General features: G+C 39.1%; 1 protein-coding gene across 6 annotated transcripts in view; it reads right to left on the bottom strand.

Moving 5' to 3' along the window:
- The window catches only part of MTHFD2L (methylenetetrahydrofolate dehydrogenase (NADP+ dependent) 2 like), a 151,884-nt gene that overhangs the window by 97,387 nt on the left and 32,331 nt on the right, over positions 1-22,166 (bottom strand). For all 6 annotated transcript variants that reach the window (XM_024993325.2, NM_001206095.4, XM_024993327.2 and 3 more), the window contains 2 exons: positions 13,360-13,512; positions 12,129-12,236 (listed from right to left, as the gene is read on the bottom strand). In XM_024993325.2, coding sequence (XP_024849093.1) covers positions 12,129-12,236; positions 13,360-13,512 — 261 coding nt within the window. The remainder of the gene's footprint in view (positions 1-12,128; positions 12,237-13,359; positions 13,513-22,166) is intronic.

Here is a 22,166-nt window from a genome sequence, read left to right as displayed (position 1 = left end):
CTACTGACCCTAATACAGAAAGTGTAGTTTAGACCCAATTAAATTCACCAAACATATATTTAGTGACAGTATATAAACTGCAGTGTGCTTGGCCAGGGAAAATATCCATGAAGATTTAATGATGTTTTTATATAGTAGCTTTATTTTTATTAAAATTATTTATTATAAATTTATAATAAATTTATAATTTATAGTAGCCTATTTTTAATAGTAGCTTTATTCATAACTCCATTTTAGTTTCAGGTCTTATTTCTCCTTTTTCTTAACTACTTCTCATTTGCATTGTGATTTGCGTATTGTTGTGGACCACTTTAAATACTTTTTAGAGCAAGCACACTATAATAGCTAATATGAACTGAACACTGAGTTTCAGGGAAATACAGGAACACAGGATGCACTCAGGCAATATGATCAGAGCACCGAGTCTCATTAACATGAGGCTCTCCTGCTCCAGGAGTCCAACTTTACCTGTCAAGATTGCAACTATGGAGAGAACAAGTTGCTGATTACAAATGAAAATACTGGCTTTGGAGTCATATTTTTGGGTTTATTTTCCTATTGGTAGGGATAAAATTTGTTAAATCATCCACATGAATCAATTCCCCAGGTGACCAAATTCCTCATGCTACCAAGCTGCCGGGTCAGGATTGATGGTAGTATTCATGACTGTGAAACAGATTTTAAGCTATATATACATTAAAAAAAAAAAAAAAAAAGGCAATCAGACCCTCCCAACCCCTAGCCAAAATGAGGTACCGAACTCAGTCATGGGACAAAGGCTAAGTAAAGTGTTACCCTTTGCTTTCTAGTTGTTTTGGCTGGGAGATGTGTGTATGAGGTCTATTTGTTAAAGCTTTATATAATTTTTGCATTTATTTTCTTTCTTCCAAGATTAACAGATAAAAATAAACTGAGGAATCTTACTACGATGTCTGCTTTTGCAAACTTGCTTATAAGGGCATAGTGTTAGTCACTCAGCCATGTCCAATTCTTTGTGACCCAAAGACTGTAGCCTGCCAGGCCTCTCTGTCCATGGAATGCTCTAAGGCAAGAATACTGGAGCAAATTGCCATATCCTTCTTCAGGGGATCACCACAACCTAGGGATCGAACCTGGGTCTCCTGCCTTGTAAGCAGGTTCTTTACCATCTGAGCTACCAGGAAAGCCTTAAAAGACCATAGACTGATGCTAAATAAGTTTTCTCAAGGTCCTGAAATTGACAGTGAAAAATGCAGACATCTTGAAGAACAACATCCTGCTTATTGCCCTATTCGTCCTCTGTGTGGAAAAAGGCTAGATCTCTGGGGTATATCAGTACATATATAGCAAATATATAGATACAAATATGGCAACTATAAATATACATTCAGTTCAGTTCAGTTCAGTTGCTCAGTCACGTCCAACTCTTTGTGACCCCATGGACTGCAGCACGCCAGGCCTCCCTGTCTATCACCAACTCTCAGAGCTTACTCAAATTCATGTCCATCGAGTCAGTGATGCCATCCAGCCATCTCATCCTCTGTCGTCCCCTTCTCCTCCACCTTCAATCTTTCCCAGCATCAGGGTCTTTTCTAGTGACTCAGTTCTTTGCATCAGGTGGCCAAAGTATTGGAGTTTCAGCTTCAACATCAGTCCTTCTGATGAATATTCTGGACTGGTCTCCTTGAGGTTAGACTAGTTGGATCTCCTTGTAGTCCAAGGGACTCTCAAGAGTCTTCTCCAACACCACAGTTCAAAAGTATCAATTGTTCGGCACTCTGCTTTCTTTATACTCCAACTCTCACATCCATACATGACTACTAGAAAAATCCTAACTTTGACTAGATGGACCTTTGTTGGCAAAGTAATGTCTCTACTTTTTAATATCCTGTCTAGGTTGATCGGCTTCCTGGTGGTTCAGATGGTAAAGCGTCTGCCCGCAATGTGGGAGACCTGGGTTTGATTCCTGGGTCGGGAAGATCCCCTGGAGAAGGAAATGGCAATCCACTCCAGCACTCTTGCCTGGAAAATCCCATGGATGGAGGAGCCTGATAGGCTACGGTCCATGGGGTCGCAACAGCTTTTTTTCCAAGGAGCAAGCATATTTTAATTTAATGGCTGCAGTCACCATCTGCAGTGATTTTGAGCCCCCCAAAATAAAGTCTTTCACTGTTTTCATTGTTTCCCCATCTATTTGTCATTAAGTGATTGGACTGGATGCCATGATGTTAGTTTTCTGAATGCTGAGTTTTAAGCCAACTTTTTCACTCTCCTCTTTCATGTTCATCAAGGGGCTCTTTAGCTCTTCTTTACTTTCTGCCATAAGGGTGGTGTCATCTGCATATCTGAGGTTATTGATATTTCTCCCGGCAATCTTGATTCCAGCTTGTGCTTCATCCAGCCCGGCATTTCCCATGATGTACTCTGCATGTAAGTTAAGCAGGGTGACAATATACATCCTTGACGTACTCCTTTCCCAATTTGGAACCAGTCTGTTGCTCATGTCTAGTTGTAACTGTTGCTTCTTGACCTGCATACATATTTCCCAGGAAGCAGGTCACAGGCACACAGTCACAGGCTTTGGCATACTCAATAAAGCAGAAGTAGATGTTTCTCTGGAACTCTCTTGCTTTTTCAATGATCCAATGGATGTTGGCAATTTGATCTCTGGTTCCTCTGCCTTTTCTAAATGCAGCTTGAACATCTGGAAGTTCACGGTTCACATACTGTTGAAGCCTGGTTTGGAGAATTTTGAGCATTACTTTGCTAGTGTGTGAGATGAGTGCAGTTGTGCAGTAGTTTGAGCATTCTTTGGCATTGCCTTTCCTCAGGATTGGAATGAAACTGACCTTTCCAGTCCTGTGGCCACTGCTGAGTTTTCCAAATTTGCTGGCATATTGAGTGCAGCACTTTGACAGCATCATCTTTTAGGATTTGAAGTAGCTAAACTGGAATTCTATCACCTCCACTAGCTTTGTTCGTACTGATGTTTCCTAAGGCCCAATTGACTTCGCATTCCAGGATGTATATAAATATACATATATGGATTTATATTGTTTTAGAGGGAAAAAACAACTTCCAGGGTCAAATACCAAAGACTTTTACTCTCTCAGAGTTTCACAATGGTCACTATATTAAAGGCTATATTATATGACTATATTCACAGTCAAGATATATGTTTGATTTTGTTTAACCCAGATTTCCCAGACTTATTTGACTAATTTTTGTCCCTTCAAAAAAAAATTAGCCAGCAACCAGTGTCAGTCACTCAGTTGTGTCTGACTCTTTGTGACCCCATGGACTATAGCCTGCCAGGCTCCTCAGTTCAAGGAATTCTCCAGGCAAGAACATTGGAGTGGGTTGCCAAGGGATCTTCCCAACCCAGGGATCGAAACCAGATCCCCCGCAAACCCATTTAAAATACTATTTTTTTTTCCTTTAGGTAAGAAATGGATTTATTTAGAAAGAAACACACTCCATAGACAGAGTGTGGGCCATCTCAGAAGGTAAGAGCCCCCAAAATATGGGGTGGCAAGTTTTTATGGGCTGAGTAATATCTTAGGCAAATGAGTGGGAAGATTATTCCAACTCAATATTATTCCAACTATTATTCTAATTATTCCCCGATTATTTCAGTTATTCCCTGATTATTTGGGGGGAAGGGGAAGGGATTTCCAGGAATTGGGCCATTGCCCACTTTTTGGCCTTTCATGGTTAGCCTCAGAACCATTTAAAATCTTGTGGTACATTAGGCCTTCTAAGACTACAGTTTATGAATAGCTGTGTTAAAACCTTTGTGATACTCATGGTCTACAAATAAACTGATCTTTTCACTCATTTATTGAACAAAGAATTTTTGGAGAAATACTGTGCTATTAGTAGATTCTGGAAATAAAATGGGAAGATAAAGAAATCTGGTTTTTGCTTTTGTGGAGTTAACAGTCCACTAAGTATGATGAACATTAATCAATAATGATACAAATAAATTATAATTACAAACTGATAAATGTTGTGAAGGAAAAGTTCTTTAGTGTCTCTATAGAACTGTGTGTGAGGGAGTAGGAGAGATTTTCCGAGAGGCCTGTTTGAGGAAGTTCTATCTGATGTTCTTATTTTATACATATAATAATTGCATGGCATTGACTTGATTTTTTTAAAAATCATCAAATCATAATTTACCATTATGGTATGAATTATTTATTTTCTACAGAATGAAACTTTTCCTCTAGATATTTTAGAAATTTTAAATAACTTTAAGTAGTATATATTTTTGTTTTTGTCCCTGAGGTGGGATTTTTTTAGTCTGAAATGAAGCGTAGTGACAGAAAGCAGACTATTAAAAATATTCCATTGCAACAGTAACAGAAGATAGACATAAATAGGTAAAACCTTCATGCAGAACTATAGTTAGAAATCATCCATTCCTTAAGCTTTTATTATAGAAATCTCTTCTCTTTTACAGCATTTTGCACAATTATGATTAATCATCATTACCTGATTGTTTAGTGATTGTCTTTCCTACTGAACTGTGAGCTCAAGAATATGATTTATTCACTGTCATATTGTGCATACTTAGTGAGAAAGAAATCAGCCCCTGTGTAAGAAGGCAGTATTACATTGCAGCAGCATGAGGAAAAAAAATAGTCTAAACAAAATGATAAATTTTAAATGTTTTACTGGAAAAATGCTGTGACCTCTTTCAATTAATGCTGTTGTTAACAACTCCCTTCTCTTCCCAGTATACAAAGATCTCCTCCTGATGGTCATGAGGCATTCTCCTCTCTTGTGATCTGATTCTTGGGGGAAGGGGTGTCATAAGTTATGCTTATATATAAATGTCTATAATGTTAAAATATGAAGGAGTTAGTGTGTAGTAAGCACCTAGCTACTTCTCTCCCTCCTCCTCACTATACAGGGAATTTTTTTCCCCTCAACAAATAGCAATATTTTATTTTAAATCCCTAGCCTGCAGTCTTATTTTCTATAATACAGGCTCATGTTGTTGTTCAGTCACTAACTGTGTTTGACTGTTTGGGATCTTGCAGACTCCAGTATACCATGCTCCCCTGTCCTTCACTATCTCACGGAGTTTCTCAAGCTCATATCCATTGAGTCAGTGATGCTATCTAACCACTTCATCCTCTGCTGCCTTCTTCTCCTTTTGCCTTCAACCTTTCCTAGCATTAGGGTCCTTTCCAAAGAATTGCATCTTTTCCAATGATGTGAAGGCATCAGGTGGCCAAAGTATTGGAGCTTTGGCTTCAGCATCAGTCCTTCCAATGAGTATTCAGGGTTGATTTCCTTTAGGATTGACTGGTTTGATCTCCTTGCAGTCCAAGGGACTCTAGAGAATCTTCTCCAGCATCACAATTCAAAAGCATCAATTCTTCGGTGCCAATAGGAGACACTAATAAACTGTTATTGATTCATTGACTAGTTGCATTATTACATGCCAATCTCAGGGCTAAATTTCAGAGATAGAAACAGCCCAAGAAGAAATATTTGTCATTAAGCAGCTCATGTTTACTAAGCATGTGTAGAAAAGGGGAATAGGTAGACAATCAAGACGTAACAGAATTAGTATTGTGATGGCAGCATAGATAACATTTAAGAATTAGATTTGGTGCACATCATGAAAGATGGGTGGAAGGTGAGAGGAAAGCAGGTGAGGGATGAGAAGAAGCATTCCCTGCCTAGGGAACAGTGTATGTAATGGAAAGGCGGTTTGGAAGAGGTGGTGTGTTTGGGGAATAATATGTAGTTCTATGAAGCTTCAGCAGAAGGTACCAAAGGGGACTTGATGGGAGAAATGGCTGAAAATGCTGGTGGAGCAGAACACAACAATCCTTACAAGTCATGCTTTGAACTATTGGGCTTATAGACATTAGAAAAGGGATGTTTTGTGCTGCTAATTAAACAAATGCCTGGTGCTCTGAGGTCAGGATGAAACAGAGAAAATGAAAGGGAAAGAAAAGGATTTGAACTTCATTTCATTTTTTTATACACTGTTTAGTGTTAGTAGTCATGTATGGATGTGAGAGTTGGACTATGAAGAAAGCTGAGCACCGAAGAATTGATGCTTTTGAACTGTGGTGTTGGAGAAGACTCTTGAGAGTCCCTTGGACTGCAAGGAGATCCAACCAGTCCATTCTGAAGATCAGTCCTGGGTGTTCTTTGGAAGGAATGATGCTAAAGCTGAAACTCCAGTACTTTGGCCACCTCATGTGAAGAGTTGACTCACTGGAAAAGACTCTGATGCTGGGAGGGATTGGAGGCAGGAGGAGAAGGGGATGACAGAGGATGAGATGGCTGGATGGCATCACTGACTCAATGGACGTGAGTTTGAGTGAACTCCGGGAGTTGGTGATGGACAGGGAGGCCTGGGGTGCTACAATTCATAGGGTCACAAAGAGTTGGACATGACTGAGCGACTGAACTGAACTGAACTGAATGTTAGTTTCAACAGTGTAACTAACAGTTCCAGCTGCCCAATGTGAGGATATGTGGTATTTTTCCGAGTACAGTGCTTTCCAGATACTAGCTGGCTGAATTTCCGATACTCTGAAAATGAAACAGTACTCCTACTATTCAACACAGAAAATGAGACTGCAAAAAGCATTTGTTCTTTGCTATTGCTTTCCACTAAACAAACTCAAAGCTATAATTCAGTGACGCCAACTCAACACGGAGGAATCACAAGACATAATATCCCCAATATCTTACCGTGAGTACTTCTACCTTAGGAACAGTGGGATGGGAGGAATAAAGACTATATGCCTGGTGTCCGCCTGCCCCAGTTTGGCAATGGTTCATTCCACAGAGGCAGGAAAAGTCCACCTCACTCCCCTGGCAACAAGACCAAGAATCTCAGTCTCCTGACTGAGACTTTGTGATTGCTTTGCCTGACTCCTATCCCAGGCATTCCTTTTTGGCTCCTCTCTTTGAAACTGGAGGGCACCTGGGCCAACCTAGCACTGGGCTGAGCTTAATCACACATAGCTCTCATATCACATTGCACTGCCTGGAACATCCACTCCTGTATTACCACCTGAAGGCCCGATAATGCTTCCAAAGTGGCAAAAATGTACATTTTTCACAACTGGAGCCAATTTTCACAAAGGCAAGGCATTCCACTGACAAAATATCTTGAGGTTTTTCCATTTATATAGGATGTTCCTTGAATTAAAAAAAAAAAAAATGTACCTGATTTATAGAATTTGCAGCAGATGGGCAGCTTGAGTGCAAAAGCTGAATATCAATGAGGAACCTGAGCTTTAAGAAAACATGGTGTCCTGAAGATGCAATCTCTCATCTTCTGGAGACAGGGGTGTGTGTGCTCAGTTGCTTCAGTAGTGTTCGACTCTTTGACAGCCCATGGACTGTAGCCCTCCGGGCTCCTCTGTCCATGGGATTCTCCAGGCAAGAATACTAGAGTGGTAGCCATTCTCTTCTCCAGGGCATCTTCCCAATCCAGGGATCGAACCCAGGTTTCTTACGTCTCCTGCACTGGCACAGGTTCTTTACTACTAGTGCTAGCCAAGTCTTTTTCAACACTCTACCACTCCCCACCCTAGTGTTTCAATGAGAATATGTACTGAATGCATATTGCACAAACAAGATCAAGAATATCCCTAGGTCCATAGGACTCTAAGTAAAATCTTCCATAATGCTCTTTTAAAAAATCCCAGCACTAATGCCACTGCAATAGTACCACAACCTCACCATATGTCTTCTAGTGCGATTATCTTTGGCTTTAAAACACAAATGAGTCATTAGGGCTTTGAATCTTTTCTGGCAAAGAAATACAATGTGAGGTGATGCTCAGCATTGTGAGTGTCATCAGAACAAGGTCTATCGATAGGAATTTGCCCAGTTAATCCTCCTTCATTATCTCCACTAGCTAACAATGCACATGCAGTCACTCCACATAATCACTGCTCTAACAGACATGGACATTTGAAATATTATCTTTCCCACAGATTTCAGGTTTTCAGTGAGCAGCTCTCAACAATTCATTATACTAATCATATATGTCACCATATTCCTATTAAATGTGCATGAGATTAAACACCACCCATGTTATGAATTGACCAATATCAGTTACAATATATTACCTTTTTCCACCCATGTTGTAAATTGACCAATATCAGTTACAATATATTACCTCTTTCCACCCATGTTGTAAATTGACCAATATCAGTTACAATATATTACCTTTTAGATACTATAATTATAAAGGGCACCTAAAGTGAAAGTGAAAAGTGAAAGTGAAGTCGCTCAGTCGTGTCCGACTCTTCATGACCCCATGGACTGTATCCTACCAGGCTCCTCCGTCCATGGAATTTTCCAGGCAAGAGTACTGGAGTGGGTTGCTAGGTCCTTCTCCAGGGGAATCTTCCTAACTCAGGGATTGAACCCGGGTCTCCCGCACTGCAGGCAGACGCTCTACCCTCTGAGCTACCAGAGAAGCCCAAAGGGCACCTAGGTGCCACTATAATAAATGCAAATTTAACCACCTGGCATGTAAGTAACCAGTACTATATCTAATTCTGCTTTTATTCAATTTTTAACATGCATTCAAGTGAACATATCTTGCAAAACAAAGTACAGAATATTTATAAAGTCAATGTGTTTTACAACATAGGAAAATCTACTTTTAAATTGCATAAAGAGGAGGGAAATTGACTTTCTTAGACTTAGGTATTTTATAGACAAATGATTCAAAATTGAAATTTATCAAGAAATTAGCACACAATATGTTAATAATATAAAGTACAATTTGTAAAATTATAAATCATACTTCTAATAGTTTATAAACTTTATAAATTTTACATTTATGCAAATTATTACAACAAAGACTAGATATCATCCAAATAAAGGCAAACAGAAAACCCACCACAAAAAAAAAATAAAATTTCAAATGAAGGTTAAAAATTCATCATTAACCTTGGATTATGTTACTCTAAACTTTTTCATCTGCATGGCCATAGGTTATTGCCTTAAGCATAATAATAGAAATAATAGTAATAGCCATGGGTAACATGTACCAAGGGCTTACTTAACTTACTGTCTCAGGCACTGTGAGTAGTGCTTCACATTCAAATCTAATTTAGTTTTTACGATAACCCAGCAAAAAAGATACAAATGAGGGAAGTGGAGGCTTACACAGATTAAATGACTTGTCCAAGGATACAGGGCTTGGTGGGAGAGGGGTCTGACTTCAAAACTATCCTCCTAACCAGACAGTCAGCACCCAGCCCCCAGCTCTGTACACTGTTTCCTTGAATGGCCTTGGGTAAGTTACTGAAGTTTCTAAAGTTCATTTCCTTTAGCTACAAAATGTGAATATGAATATATTCCAGATTATTGAGAACAAAATAAGATAGATCATGAGAAAGTGCTGTGCAAATAATGAAGTTGCATAATGTTGCTTGATATGTTACTGATGAAATAAGATAACAATGTGTTGAAAATGAAGAAAAACCTGCCGAGTGACTCTTGGTCAAAATCTTCCAACAAAAATGGTATACTTAGGTAAATCTTCCTGGTTATTTTACCTTGCTTAACAGAAACTATTAAATAAAGGCAAATATGACTCAATATCATTATTACATCCTAAGAGATACATGCTGCTGCTGCTAAGTCGCTTCAGTTATGTCCAACTCTGTGCGACCCCATGGACTGCAGCCTACCAGGCTCCTCCGTCCATGGGATTTTCCAGGCAAGAGTACTGGAGTGGGGTGCCATTGCCTTCTCCGTAAGAGATACATAGATGAGCACTAACAGACTATGTTAGAAGTGAATAATTAAGCTAGAGATACATCTACACTACATCTCTTTGTAGGCTACCATCTCAAAGTTCATACTACCAGATTTGGTCTTTTGAACAGCTCTTCAAAACTCAGACTTTTAAAATAATTAATTAATGAACTTTTGGCTGTGCTGGGTCTTCCTCGCTGCATAGGCTTTCTCTAGTTGTGGTAAGCAGGGGCTACTCTTTGTTGTGGTGCACAGGTTTCTCATTGCAGTGGTTTTTCTTTTTGCACAGCACAGGCTCTAGGCACGCAGGCGCAGTAATTGTGGGGCACAGGTTTAACTGCTCTGGGGTACATGGAATCTTCCTAGACCAGGGATTGAACCCATGTCCCCTGCATTGGCAGGCAAATTCTTAACCAGTGGACCACTGGGGAAGTCCAAAACTAAGGCTTTTTAAAGTTACTATGAGTCACTATCAGGCCCAAGATAACTTTTATCCTCATACACATTTTGATCTGGTAATATTTAAGTCCTTAATCCCAGGAAGGAAAAACAATATTTAATTCTCATAATTCATCACTTTGCATAAGTGATATGTTATCATTGGGTTTGTTTTTCCACTGGGCTTCACGGTTTAAAAAAATATTTCACATGCATTATGTCAACCAAGGTCATAAAATTAGTATAGTTGACCCTTGAACAATGTGGAGGTTTGGAACACCCACCCTTTGTGCAGTTGAGAATCCACCTATAACTTTATAGTCAGCCACTGTATTCACGGTTCCATATTCACTGATTCAACTAACCACAGAGTGTATAGTACTGTAGTATGTAAATGCTTAGTGAAAAAAATATAAATGGACTGTGCAGTTCCAACCTGTGTTGTTCAAGAATCAACTGTATTTGAAAATGTTAGAACAGGAAACTGAAATTCACCAAGGTAATAATGGTAAAAAAAAATCTTATATCCATGCATTGGTGGTGTGTTTTAGTGAGATGGTATACATGGGTATACAGATATCTATCAACATGTGATATTTATGCATCTAGTATGTATCTAGTCTTTCCACCTTTCTTTTTTTAATATTTTAATTTTTTAATTGGAGGATACTTGCTTTACAATGTTGTGTTGGTTGCTACTGTACAACAATGTGAACCAGTCATAAACATACATGTATTTCCTCCTTCTTGAGCCTCTCTAGCACCCATCCCCATCTCACCCCTCTAGGTTGTCACAAGGGGTGCCCTAGAGGGTGACCTGTGGAGCTCCCTGTGCTACACAGCAGCTGCCCACTGATTATCTATTTTACACGTTATGTATATATTGCAACGCTGCTCTCTCAGTTTGTCCTACTCTTTCCTTCCCCTGCTGTGTCCACAAGCGTCCTCTACATCTGCATCTATGTTCCTGCCCTGCCAACAGGTTCATTAGAACTATTTTTCTAGATTCCATATATATGTGTTAATGTATGATATGTGTTTTTTCTCTTTATGACTTCATTCTGCATAACGGCCCTAGGTTTATCCACCTCACTAGAACTGACTAAATGCATTCTTTTTTATGGCTAGTAATATTCCATAGTATATACATACCACAACTTCTTTATCCATTTATCTGTGGATAGATATCTAGGTTGCTTCCATGTCCTAGCTATTGTAAATAGTGTTGCAATGAACATTGCGGTACATGTGTCTTTTTTAATTGTGGTTTTCTCAGGCTATATGCTCAGGAGTGGGATTGCTGGGTCACATGGTAGTTTTATTCTTCATTTTTTAAGGAACCTCCATATGATTCTCCATAATCTCTATATGTTTAAGGATATGAAAGAAGTACATATAGCCAAAAGAAAAAAATAGGAACAAAGAGACCGCATATTTCTAGCAATTCTTTTATACATTATCAAGGCATTCATGTCATTAGATGGAGTAGGAAGTGGCAACCCACTCTAGTATTCGTGCCTGGAAAATTCCATGGACAGAGGAGCCCAGCAGGCTACAGTCCATGGGGTCGCAAAGGATCAGGTATGACTGATCAACTGAGCACGTGTGCACACATGTCATTAGATGAAGAATAAGGGAAACCGTTATTGCATTCAGTTCAGTTCAGTTCAGTTCCTCAGTTATGTCCGACTCCTCGCGACCCCATGAATTGCAGCACGCCAGGCCTCCCTGTCCATCATCAACTCCCGGAGTTCACTCAAACTCACATCCATCAAGTCGATGATGCCATCCAGCCATCTCATCCTCATCCCTTCTCTTCCTGCCCTCAATCCCTCCCAGCTAAACCCACAAATATGCTAAATCACATTTCCAAATACATTTTTATTTGAAGAGCTTAGGAAGTGAGAAGATTGTATTAATAAGAGTGCATAGAATCTCCAAGTGGCACCTACCTCCTGGCCGTTCGTGTTCTCCATCTGTGTGTAAGAGCATGGCAATGGGCATCCCTACATTCTTGGATCTTCCAGCCACAACAACATTTTTTCCAAATGTTTCAATTCCTTAAAACACAGAGTTTGATTTAAATGAAGAATAAACAAGAAGAAGTAATCATCTGAACAGCCAACTGAAATATTCTTTAAAAACCTCTAATTAAATTTGAATTATTTTGTGAATTGTCTATAATGTTCCAAAATTCATTATTTAAAAATATTTCTTTTTATACTTTTTGGTTTTGTCACTTTTCCTCTCATTATATCCTCATAAAAAAAAAACCCACAAACATTTTCAAGTTGTCATTAAATTATTTTAAACATTAAAATTCACATGAAGAGGTAGAACTGTGAAGACTTAAAATATATTAACTATTAATTATAAAACAGGCAAGGTACAACAATGTCAAGGTTAACTGGCAACCAAACTTTGACCAAATCTAGGACAAAATGAAGTTGAGAAAAGTATTTTTCATAAAATGTACGCGGTTTACTTCATAGGAGAGAAGCACTAAATGTACGGATTTAGAAAGATCTGAAAGGTAAAGCTTACAGATTTCATACACTTAACCTCTTTGGGGCATAGTTTTTTCATAAGTAAAATGAAAAAATTAGAATTAAAGTTTTATAACTATTAAAATTCTATGAATATAATTCTAGGATCTGCTTTCCCTTGCAAGTTCTCTTTCTCAGTAGAAAAGAACAGACTGGGATGAGGAGATGCGGCCAGAAATGTAAGTGACAGTGATACAGGCAGGGGAACCATCACCTGCCTGCTTGAGGGTCTTTGAGAGCATTATTTTATTTAGAGCACAGCTCAAGGGCAAGTGTCTACAATGAAAACCTAGGTCATTAGAGATGGCTCCAAATGTTCAGCACATTTTGTTTTTAAAGGTACGGAAAAACATAACACATTTTGAAAAATGCATATCAAAATACCTTAAGTTTATAGTTTTAAAGTAGGGAGATAAATCTATTATTTGGAAAATGCACTCCCTGAAAGCTGAAACAGCGGTTACTTGTAACCTGATACCAGTTCTTCTTTTATCTTATTTCAGATTATTCTTCAATTTCTATACCTTTATCTATTCCTGTAGACTGAAGTTTAATGGCTTATTTTCTTTCACCCTTTCCATCAAGGCAATGCACAAATGCTCATGTGGCACTTAGCACCTATGTCCCATAGACCAACCTGTTCTTCTGATAATTTCCCAAACAGCACTAGCAGTGGCAGGTATGAGGGAATGTTGATCAAGACACAGTCTTCCAATGTTAATAATATGAAATCCATCTACATCTTTTTCAGGGGCTATTCCATTGCAAACTGTCCGCTCATCCATATGGTCTGGAAGTAAATAAAATTGATTTAATTTTACCATTGTTATTTATTTGGAAGCCTGAAAAATTTTATGCGAGGGCCTTCAGCCAGATCACTTGTGGCTCAGCTTCAGTTAAGATATACAATGATTACTCTATTCCTTCTCTTGCCAGGAAAATATTAAGTCAAGGTGCTCTTGACCAATAGCTGTAATTAACTTCTGTAAGAGTATATGCAGGTACAGAACCAGAAGTGACTAGCCTGGTAAAAAGGAAAAATCTGTAAAATAAAACAATACCAATGAGATCTGGGAATGGTTAGATGATAAAGCTTTGCTGCATAAGTTGGCACATTTAAATCTATGTTTTTCCTATACAAAATATTTCCATGAATAAGCTTCTATTGAATATTGCTAGCATTATAGGTTAAAAGGGCCATTAGTGTCAAAAATAGCCGTAACATCATTAATGCCTAGCTTCTTCCCAAATGACATAAAAGAAAAGCAAATAAACCACACACACACACACACACACACATCATTTCCCTGAAGCATTTTTACACTGAAATACAAAATATTATTATGGTTTTCTTTATGAAGGGAAAAGAACATTACTTGAGTTATGAATTAACCAAATGAGATTTGAGATGCCAATCATCTCATTTTGAAAAGTAGGCTCTTAATACTATTCTGTACAGTATAGCTTAGGTTACCCTAAACCCAACAATTAACCCACATGCCTAAAATACTGAAATAAAGGTGTATATTCTATATAAAAGTTGATTTATGCATTATACAATGAATGCCACTTATACATAATTTTTTAAACATTATCAATGCCTAAGTTCTAATTGTTTTCAGAGAGCCATGCTTTGGTGTCTTTTATCTTTTGTATCCTAAAAGGGACACTATTACCATCTTACATTCAATGGAGCTTATTTAGATTGGAGCTACTTCAAATAGCTCCAATTTGCCATTATTAGACTGCCAAAGTCCTTATATATGTAAAAGGCACAATTCAGTTCAGTTCAGTTCAGTCGCTCAGTCTTGTCCAACTCTTTGCGACCTCATGAATTGCAGCACGCCAGGCCTCCCTGTCCATCACCAATTCCCAGAGTTCACTCAGACTCACGTCCATCAAGTCAGTGATGCCATCCAGCCATCTCATCCTCTGTCGTCCCCTTCTCCTCCTGCCCCCAATCCCTCCCAGCATCAGGGTCTTTTCCAATGAGTCAACTCTTCACATGAGATGGCCAAAACACTGGAGTTTCAGCTTTAGCATCATTCCTTTCAAAGAAATCCCAGGGCTGATCTCCTTCAGAATGGACTGGTTGGATCTCCTTGCAGTCCAAGGGACTCTCAAGAGTCTTCTCCAACACCACAGTTCAAAAGCATCAATTCTTCAGCACTCAGCTTTCTTCACAGTCCAACTCTCACATCCATACATGACCACTGGAAAAACCACAGCCTTGACTAGATGGACCTTTGTTGGCAAAGTAATATCTCTGTTTTTCAATATGCTATCTAGGTTGGTCATAACTTTCCTTCCAAGGAGTAAGCGTCTTTTAATTTCATGGGTGCAGTCACCATCTGCAGTGATTTTGGAGCCCCCAAAAATAAAGTCTGACACTGTTTCCACTGTTTCCCCATCTATTTCCCATGAAGTGATGGGACCGGATGCCATGATCTTCGTTTTCTGAATGTTGAACTTTAAGCCCACTTTTTCACTCTCCTCTTTCACTTTCATCAAGAGGCTTTTGAGTTCTTCATTTTCTGCCATAAGGGTGGTGTCATCTGCATATCTGAGGTTATTAATATTTCTCCTGGCAATCTTGATTCCAGCTTGCGCTTCCTCCAGCCCAGCGTTTCTCATGATGTACTTTGCGTATAAGTTAAATAAGCAGGGTGACAAAATTCAGCCTTGATGTACTCCTTTCCCAATTTGGAACCAGTCTGTTGTTCCATGTCCAGTTCTAACTGTTGCTTCTTGACCTGCATACAAATTTCTCAAGAGGCAGGTCAGGTGGTGGTATGCCCATCTCTTTCAGAATTTTCCACAGTTTATTGTGATCCACACAGTCAAAGGCTTTGGCATAGTTAATAAGGCCGAAGTAGATGTTTTTCTGGAATTCTCTTGCTTTTTCTATGATCCAGTGGATGTTGGCCATTTGATCTCTGGTTCCACTGCCTTTTCTAAATCCAGCTTGAACATCTGGACCTTCAAGGTTCAGGTACTGTTGAAGCCTGGCTTGGAGAATTTTGAGTATTACTTTGCTAGCCTGTGAGATGAGTGCAATTGTGTGGTAGTTTGAACATTCTTTGGCATTGCCTTTCTTTGGGATTAGAATGAAAGCTGCCCTTCTCCAGTCCTGTGGCCACTGCTGAGTTTTCCAAATTTGCTGGCATACTGAGTGCAGCACTTTCACAGCATCATCTTTTAGGACTTGAAATAGCTCAACTGAAATTCCATCACCTCCACTAGCTTTGTTCGTAGTGATGCTTTCTAAGGCTCACTTGAGTTCGCATTCCAGGATGTCTGGCTCTAGGTGAGTGATCACACCATGTGATTATCTGGGTAATTAAGATCTCTTTTGTATAGTTCTGTGTATTCTTGCCACCTCTTCTTAACATCTTCTGCTTCTGTTAGGTCCATATCATTTCTGTCCTTTATCGTGCTCATCTTTGCATGAAATAGTCCCTTGGTATCTCTAATTTTCTTGAAGAGATCTCTAGTCTTTCCCATTCTGTTGTTTTCCTCTATTTCTTTGCACTGATCACTGAGAAAGGCTTTCTTATCTCTCCTTGCTGTTCTTTAGAACTCTGCATTCAAACAGGTATGTCTTTCCTTTTCTCCTTTGCCTTTTGCTTCTCTTCTTTTCACAGCTGTTTGTAAGGCCTCCTCAGACAACCATTTTGCCTTTTTGCATTTATTTTTCTTGGGGATGGTCTTGATCCCTGTCTCTTGTACAATGTCTCTGTACAGTGTACAGATTCAGGCACTCTGTCTATCGGATCTGATCCCCTGAATTTATTTCTCACTTCCACTGTATAATCATAAGGGATTTGATTTAGGGTCATACCTGAATGGTATTAAATTGATTTACTCATAGCTTTCTCAATTGATGGCAATTCCATCCTTCTGTGTTATACAGATATCATGCTTACTTGCTAGAAAAATCTGAAGTCATTCTGAACAATTTCTTTCACACGGAATATCTAATCAAAAAAACTTTATTGGTTCTTCCTTCACATCACATATAGCACTTCACTGGTCTCACCATGTCTACTCTGGTTCAGTTCAGTTCAGTTCAGTTACTCAGTCGTGTCCAACTCTTTGTGACCCCATGAATTGTAGCACGCCAAGCCTCCCTGTCCATCACCAACTCCCAGAGTTCACTCAGACTCACGTCCATCGAGTCAGTGATGCCATCCAGCCATCTCATCCTCTGTCGTCCCCTTCTCCTCCTGCCCCCAATTCCTCCCAGCATCAGAGTCTTTTCCAATGAGTCAACTCTTCACACGAGTTGGCCAAAGTATTGGAGTTTCAGCTTCAGCATAAGTCCTTCCGATGAACACCCAGGACTGATCTCCTTTAGGATGGACTGGTTGGATCTCCTTGCAGTCCAAGGGACTCTCAAGAGTCTTCTCCAATACCACAGTTCAAAAGCATCAATTCTTCGGCACTCAGCTTTCTTCACAGTCCAACTCTCATATCCATACATGACCATATGGAAAAACCACAGCCTTGACTAGACGGACCTTTGTTGGCAAAGTAGTATCTCTGCTTTTCAGTATGTTATCTAGGTTGGTCATCTAAGTTATCTAGGTTTCCTTCCAAGGAGTAAGCATCTTTTAATTTCATGGCTGCAATCACCATCTGCAGTGATTTTGGAGCCCCAAAAAATAATGTCTGACGCTGTTTCCACTCTGGTTCAAGAAGCCATTAGTTCTCCTGTGAATTCTTGTAACAGCTAATTCTCTAGCTAATTGTTTCTATATTTGCATCCATATAATCTGTTCTCAAAATAGCAGAGGTTTTATTTTTGAAATGCATGTTTGATCACACCACTCTTCTCCTCAAAACCCTGCTCTTCTTGCTATTCCTCTAATATATCAGGCATCTCCTAGCTTGGTTATTGCTCCTCTGTCTGCCTGCAGGCTTTACCAAAAAAACTGTCGATTTGGCTAAATCCTTCTCTTTTTTCAAATCTTTGTTTAAATTCCACATTCTCAGTAATAGTATTCTGACCATGTTATTTCAACATTAGGTTCCATGACTAATAATGTTGAAATTGTTTATATTGGACCAAATTTCTCAATGAAAACAACTATAAACATTGGAAAAATAAATTAAAAAATAACTATCACAGATGTATTGTACAGTACAAAAAATAAAGCCAATATTTTGTAATAACTGTAAATGAAGCATACAATTTTTAAACATTTTCAAAAAATACAACTCTCTGAAAGCACTGAAGAGTTACTTGAAACAGATTTGGAAGAGAATGGACATCTGAAGGAAATGTCACTGGATGAGTTTCCCATTTGAGAGGTTTTTCTAGACCGAATTTGGATAAGAATCTGTGTTCTTCCTTGCTTAAGGAATCAAAGGACAAAGTTTGGGGCTGCTACAGAAGTTGGAAATTGAAGGGATATATCTATCCAGGAAAAGGGAAAACCACAGAGGGGAGAGTCAAATTGTGTCTATGCTGCTGCTAAATCGCTTCAGTCATATCCGACTCTGTGCGACCCCATAGATGGCAGCCCACCAGGCTCCCCCGTCCCTGGGATTCTCCAGGCAAGAACACTGGAGTGGGTTGCCATTTCCTTCTCCAATGCATGAAAGTGAAAAGTGAAAGTGAAGTCTCTCAGTCGTGTCTGATTCCTAGCGACCCCATGGACTGCAGCCTACCAGGCCCCTCCGTCCATGGGATTTTCCAGGCAAGAGTACTGGAGTAGGTTGCCATTACCTTCTCCGAATTATGTCTATAATTTCTTCTCAAAACTCTGATTGACCCCTGGACAATACACATAACAGGCAAACCCCAAGAAGCCCATCCAAAGCTAAGAGAACTAAACGGAATGCATCTGTGGCTCAACAAGGGCAAAGCAAAGCCTGAAGTCTTAAATGTGACAGGCATTCACACACACAGAAACTTTTACAGCAAACATTATACTTTATAATGAAATATAGATTCTTTTCCCGAGATCAGAAAGTGGCAGAAGTGTCCATACCCACCATTTCTAATTCAGTATTTTATTGGAGATCGTAGCTGGTATAACAAGAGAAGGAAAATTTAAAAAAGAAGTCTAAAGATCAGAAAGGATGATGTAAAACTCTCTCACCACAGATGGTTGTTTATATAAAATATTGTAAAGAATATACATGACAACAAAAGAACAAATAAAGTGAATTTAGCAAGATCACAGAATATAAAGTCCATATCCAGAAAAATAAATTGCATTCTGTATACAAGAAACAACTAAAATATGAAATTTTAAAAATTCTATTTACAATAACTCAGATCAGAAAATACTTAGGAATAAATTTTAAAATTTAGGGCATGATTTTTATAATGAAAACTATACAATGTTGCTGACAGATGACCTAAATAAATGGAAGGTGTACTGTACTCAGGAGTCCTGATGGCTCAGATGGTAAAGAATCTGCCTGCAATGCAGGAGACTCAGGTTCCATTCCTGGGAAGATCCCCTGGAGAAGGGAATGGCTACCCACTCATAGGTTGGAAGACTCAATAATATTAAGATGTCAGTTCTTCCAATTTGATCTATTGATTCAACATAATTGCAAACACAACCCAGTGAAGTTTTTTGGTAGAAGTTGACAAACTGATTCTAAAATTTATATGGCTATGCAAAGGACTTAGGACATCTAAAGAAATCTTAAAAATGAACAAAAAGGACTTAGGATACCTGACTTTAAGACTTGCTACAAAGCTACCATAATCAGCACAGAGTGGGGCTGGTATGAAAGTGAAAGTGTTAGTCACTCAATCATGTCCAACTCTCTTTGACCCCATGAACTGTAGCCCACCAGACTCCTCTGTCCATGGGCTTTTCCAGGCAAGAATACCCAAGTGGGTAGCTGGTGTAGGGATAGACAAATAGATCAATGGAACAGAATAGAGAGCCCAACTTTAGATGGACATTTACACAGTCATTTGAATATTTGCCAAAAAAAGTTGCCAAAAGCAATTTAATGAGAGAAGGAAAGCATTTTCAACAAATAACACTTGAATAATTTGACAGTCATATAGGGAAAAAATCAACAACAACAAAGAGACACAATCCTTACTTCATTCTGTGAAGGAGAAAATTTGCCATATCAAAATGTGTCTCTTTGACATGAGGATTACATTTTATCTCCCTCTTTAAATTCTTTAGCTGCCTAAAGAATTTAGATGAAGGAGTTTTTCCCAGAACAGAGGTACAGAGGTATCACCAGAAATATCTGCAAAGAATATGCGCTAGGAGTGCTGGGGGAACTCTAGGCAGGGCCTAGAAATCATGTGTGTCCCACTGTCTCTGCGTAGCCCAGCAAACATTTGCTTACTAAACATTTGCTTTTCTGTCTTCAGGTGAATTGCCTTCCTCTCTTCTGAAGTCCCAAACCTAACTGCCAAGAGAAACTGGGGGATGTAAGGAAACATGCATGTTTGGAGTATTTTATTTGTCTGCCACAAAAAAAAAAAAAAAAAACAGATCTAAACTAGGGGTTGGCAGAATTATAATAATGTCAGAAGACATGGGCTGGGAAAGGCTCTCTGAGCCAGTGGCATTTAAGCTAAGACCTGAAAGCTGGAAAAGAATTTAGCCCTGGTACATTTGATAACCAATGTAGTAAAGAGATCAGAGGCTCAATAAAGTCCAATTCAAATAATAAAATGGGCATTATCTTAACATGTCCTCTGTATAATAAATACTCCAAAATAAAAATATAACATCCCAAGTACTCCCCGAACACCCTGATCCTCTTTACCATGCTCTACCTTTCTTTTTTTCCATAGCATATCAACTTCTAAAAAATATACAGTAATTACTTATTATGTTTATTTTTTATTGTCTATCTCCCCTACTACTCCACAAAGGTAGAAATTTCTGTCCTTTTTTTTCACTAATGTATTCCTAGCATGAATAACAGTGCCAGAAAATTTGTTAAATAAATAACTACAACTACCTTTGATTTATAAATGAAGATACCGAGACAAATGAGTGGTAAACTGGAAACAATTAGAGTAGACTACCACGAGGAAAAGGTGCCTGATTCTCCTGCAATCTCTGATATCCATCTTTTACAAATACAATGAAAAAAAAAGTAGCTTTCACTAAAATCTTGATTTGTCAATAGCTGCATCTGCACTACTGGATATTCGGCATTTTTACACTCTCCAATATAAATTTAATGTGTAAAAGAGTCATGTTTCTTTGTTTTTCATTTATTTCTTCCTTTCAGGACTTGAAAAATAAGAAATCTCAGGTAAAGCTTTCTGCAGATATGTAAAAGTCCACACTCTGAACAAGTGTGGACAAGACCCCTGGAAATTCACTCATTTATTCACTCAACAAATATTTATAGATTTACAATATTGAAATGATGGGCTTCCCTGGTGGCTTCCTCTTCCTGCAATGCGGGAGATCTGGGTTCAATCCTTGGGTCAGGAAGATCCCCTGGAGAAGGAAATGGCAACCCACTCCAGTATTCTTGCCTGGAGAATCCCATGGACAGAGGAGCCTAGTGGGCTACAGTCCACGGGGTCGCAAAGAGTCGGACACGACTGAGCGACTTCACTTTCATCATGTGCCTACCATTGTTCTAAAGTGAAAAGTGAAAGTGTTAGTCTTTCAGTCATGTCCTACTCTTTGCAACCCCATGGACTGTAGCCTGGCAGACTCTTCTGTCCATGGAATTCTCCAGGCAAGAATACTGGAGTGGGTTGCCATGTCCTTCTCCAGGGGATCTTCCCAGCCCAGGGATCAAACTGGGTCTCCTGCATTGTTGGCAGATTCCTTACCAACTGAACCACTAGGGAAGCTCAGCACTGTTATAAGGGTTTAGAATATATAAGTGAATCAAACAAACAAAACTCTTATCCTCCGGAGCTCACATTTTAGTCAATCATTTAGCTGTAGCCTCTTGATGAGCTGGGCTTCCCTAGTGGTGGCTCAGATGGTAAAGAATCTGCCTGCAATGCAGGAAATCTGGGTTTGATCCCTGGGTCAGGAAGATCCCCTGGAGAAGGAAATAGCAACCCACTCCAGTATTCTGGCCTGGTGATTCCATGGACAGAGAAGCCCGGTGGGGTTACAGTCCATGAGATCACAAAGGATCTGACATGACAGAGTGACTAACACACTTTCACACTCTTGATGAGTTAATTATTTTCCCGGAGTAAATACAGCTTTGGAAGCTGTGTTCATGGTTCTCAAACCAATACATAATATTATTTAAGTTACACCCTCTGGGTTCTACGTCAATGTTTCAAGACACAAAATACGTATCAGGTGCTTACCTCTTGCCCAATATCATTTAAGAATTGTTGGATCATCAAGCAGTGACAAGACAAAAAGGCAATGGGAAGTGACTCGAGTCTCACTGTATTACTCCACCCCTAAATCTGAGAAGACAGCAGAACTTGGAGGCGGAGTGGATCCCAGAAAGGGG

This window comes from Bos taurus, chromosome 6, assembly GCF_002263795.3.
Source record: "Bos taurus isolate L1 Dominette 01449 registration number 42190680 breed Hereford chromosome 6, ARS-UCD2.0, whole genome shotgun sequence".
Classification (NCBI taxonomy): Eukaryota; Metazoa; Chordata; class Mammalia; order Artiodactyla; family Bovidae; genus Bos; species Bos taurus.
Note: the sequence above shows the minus strand (reverse complement) of the source record. Positions and strands in the feature narration are given on the sequence as shown.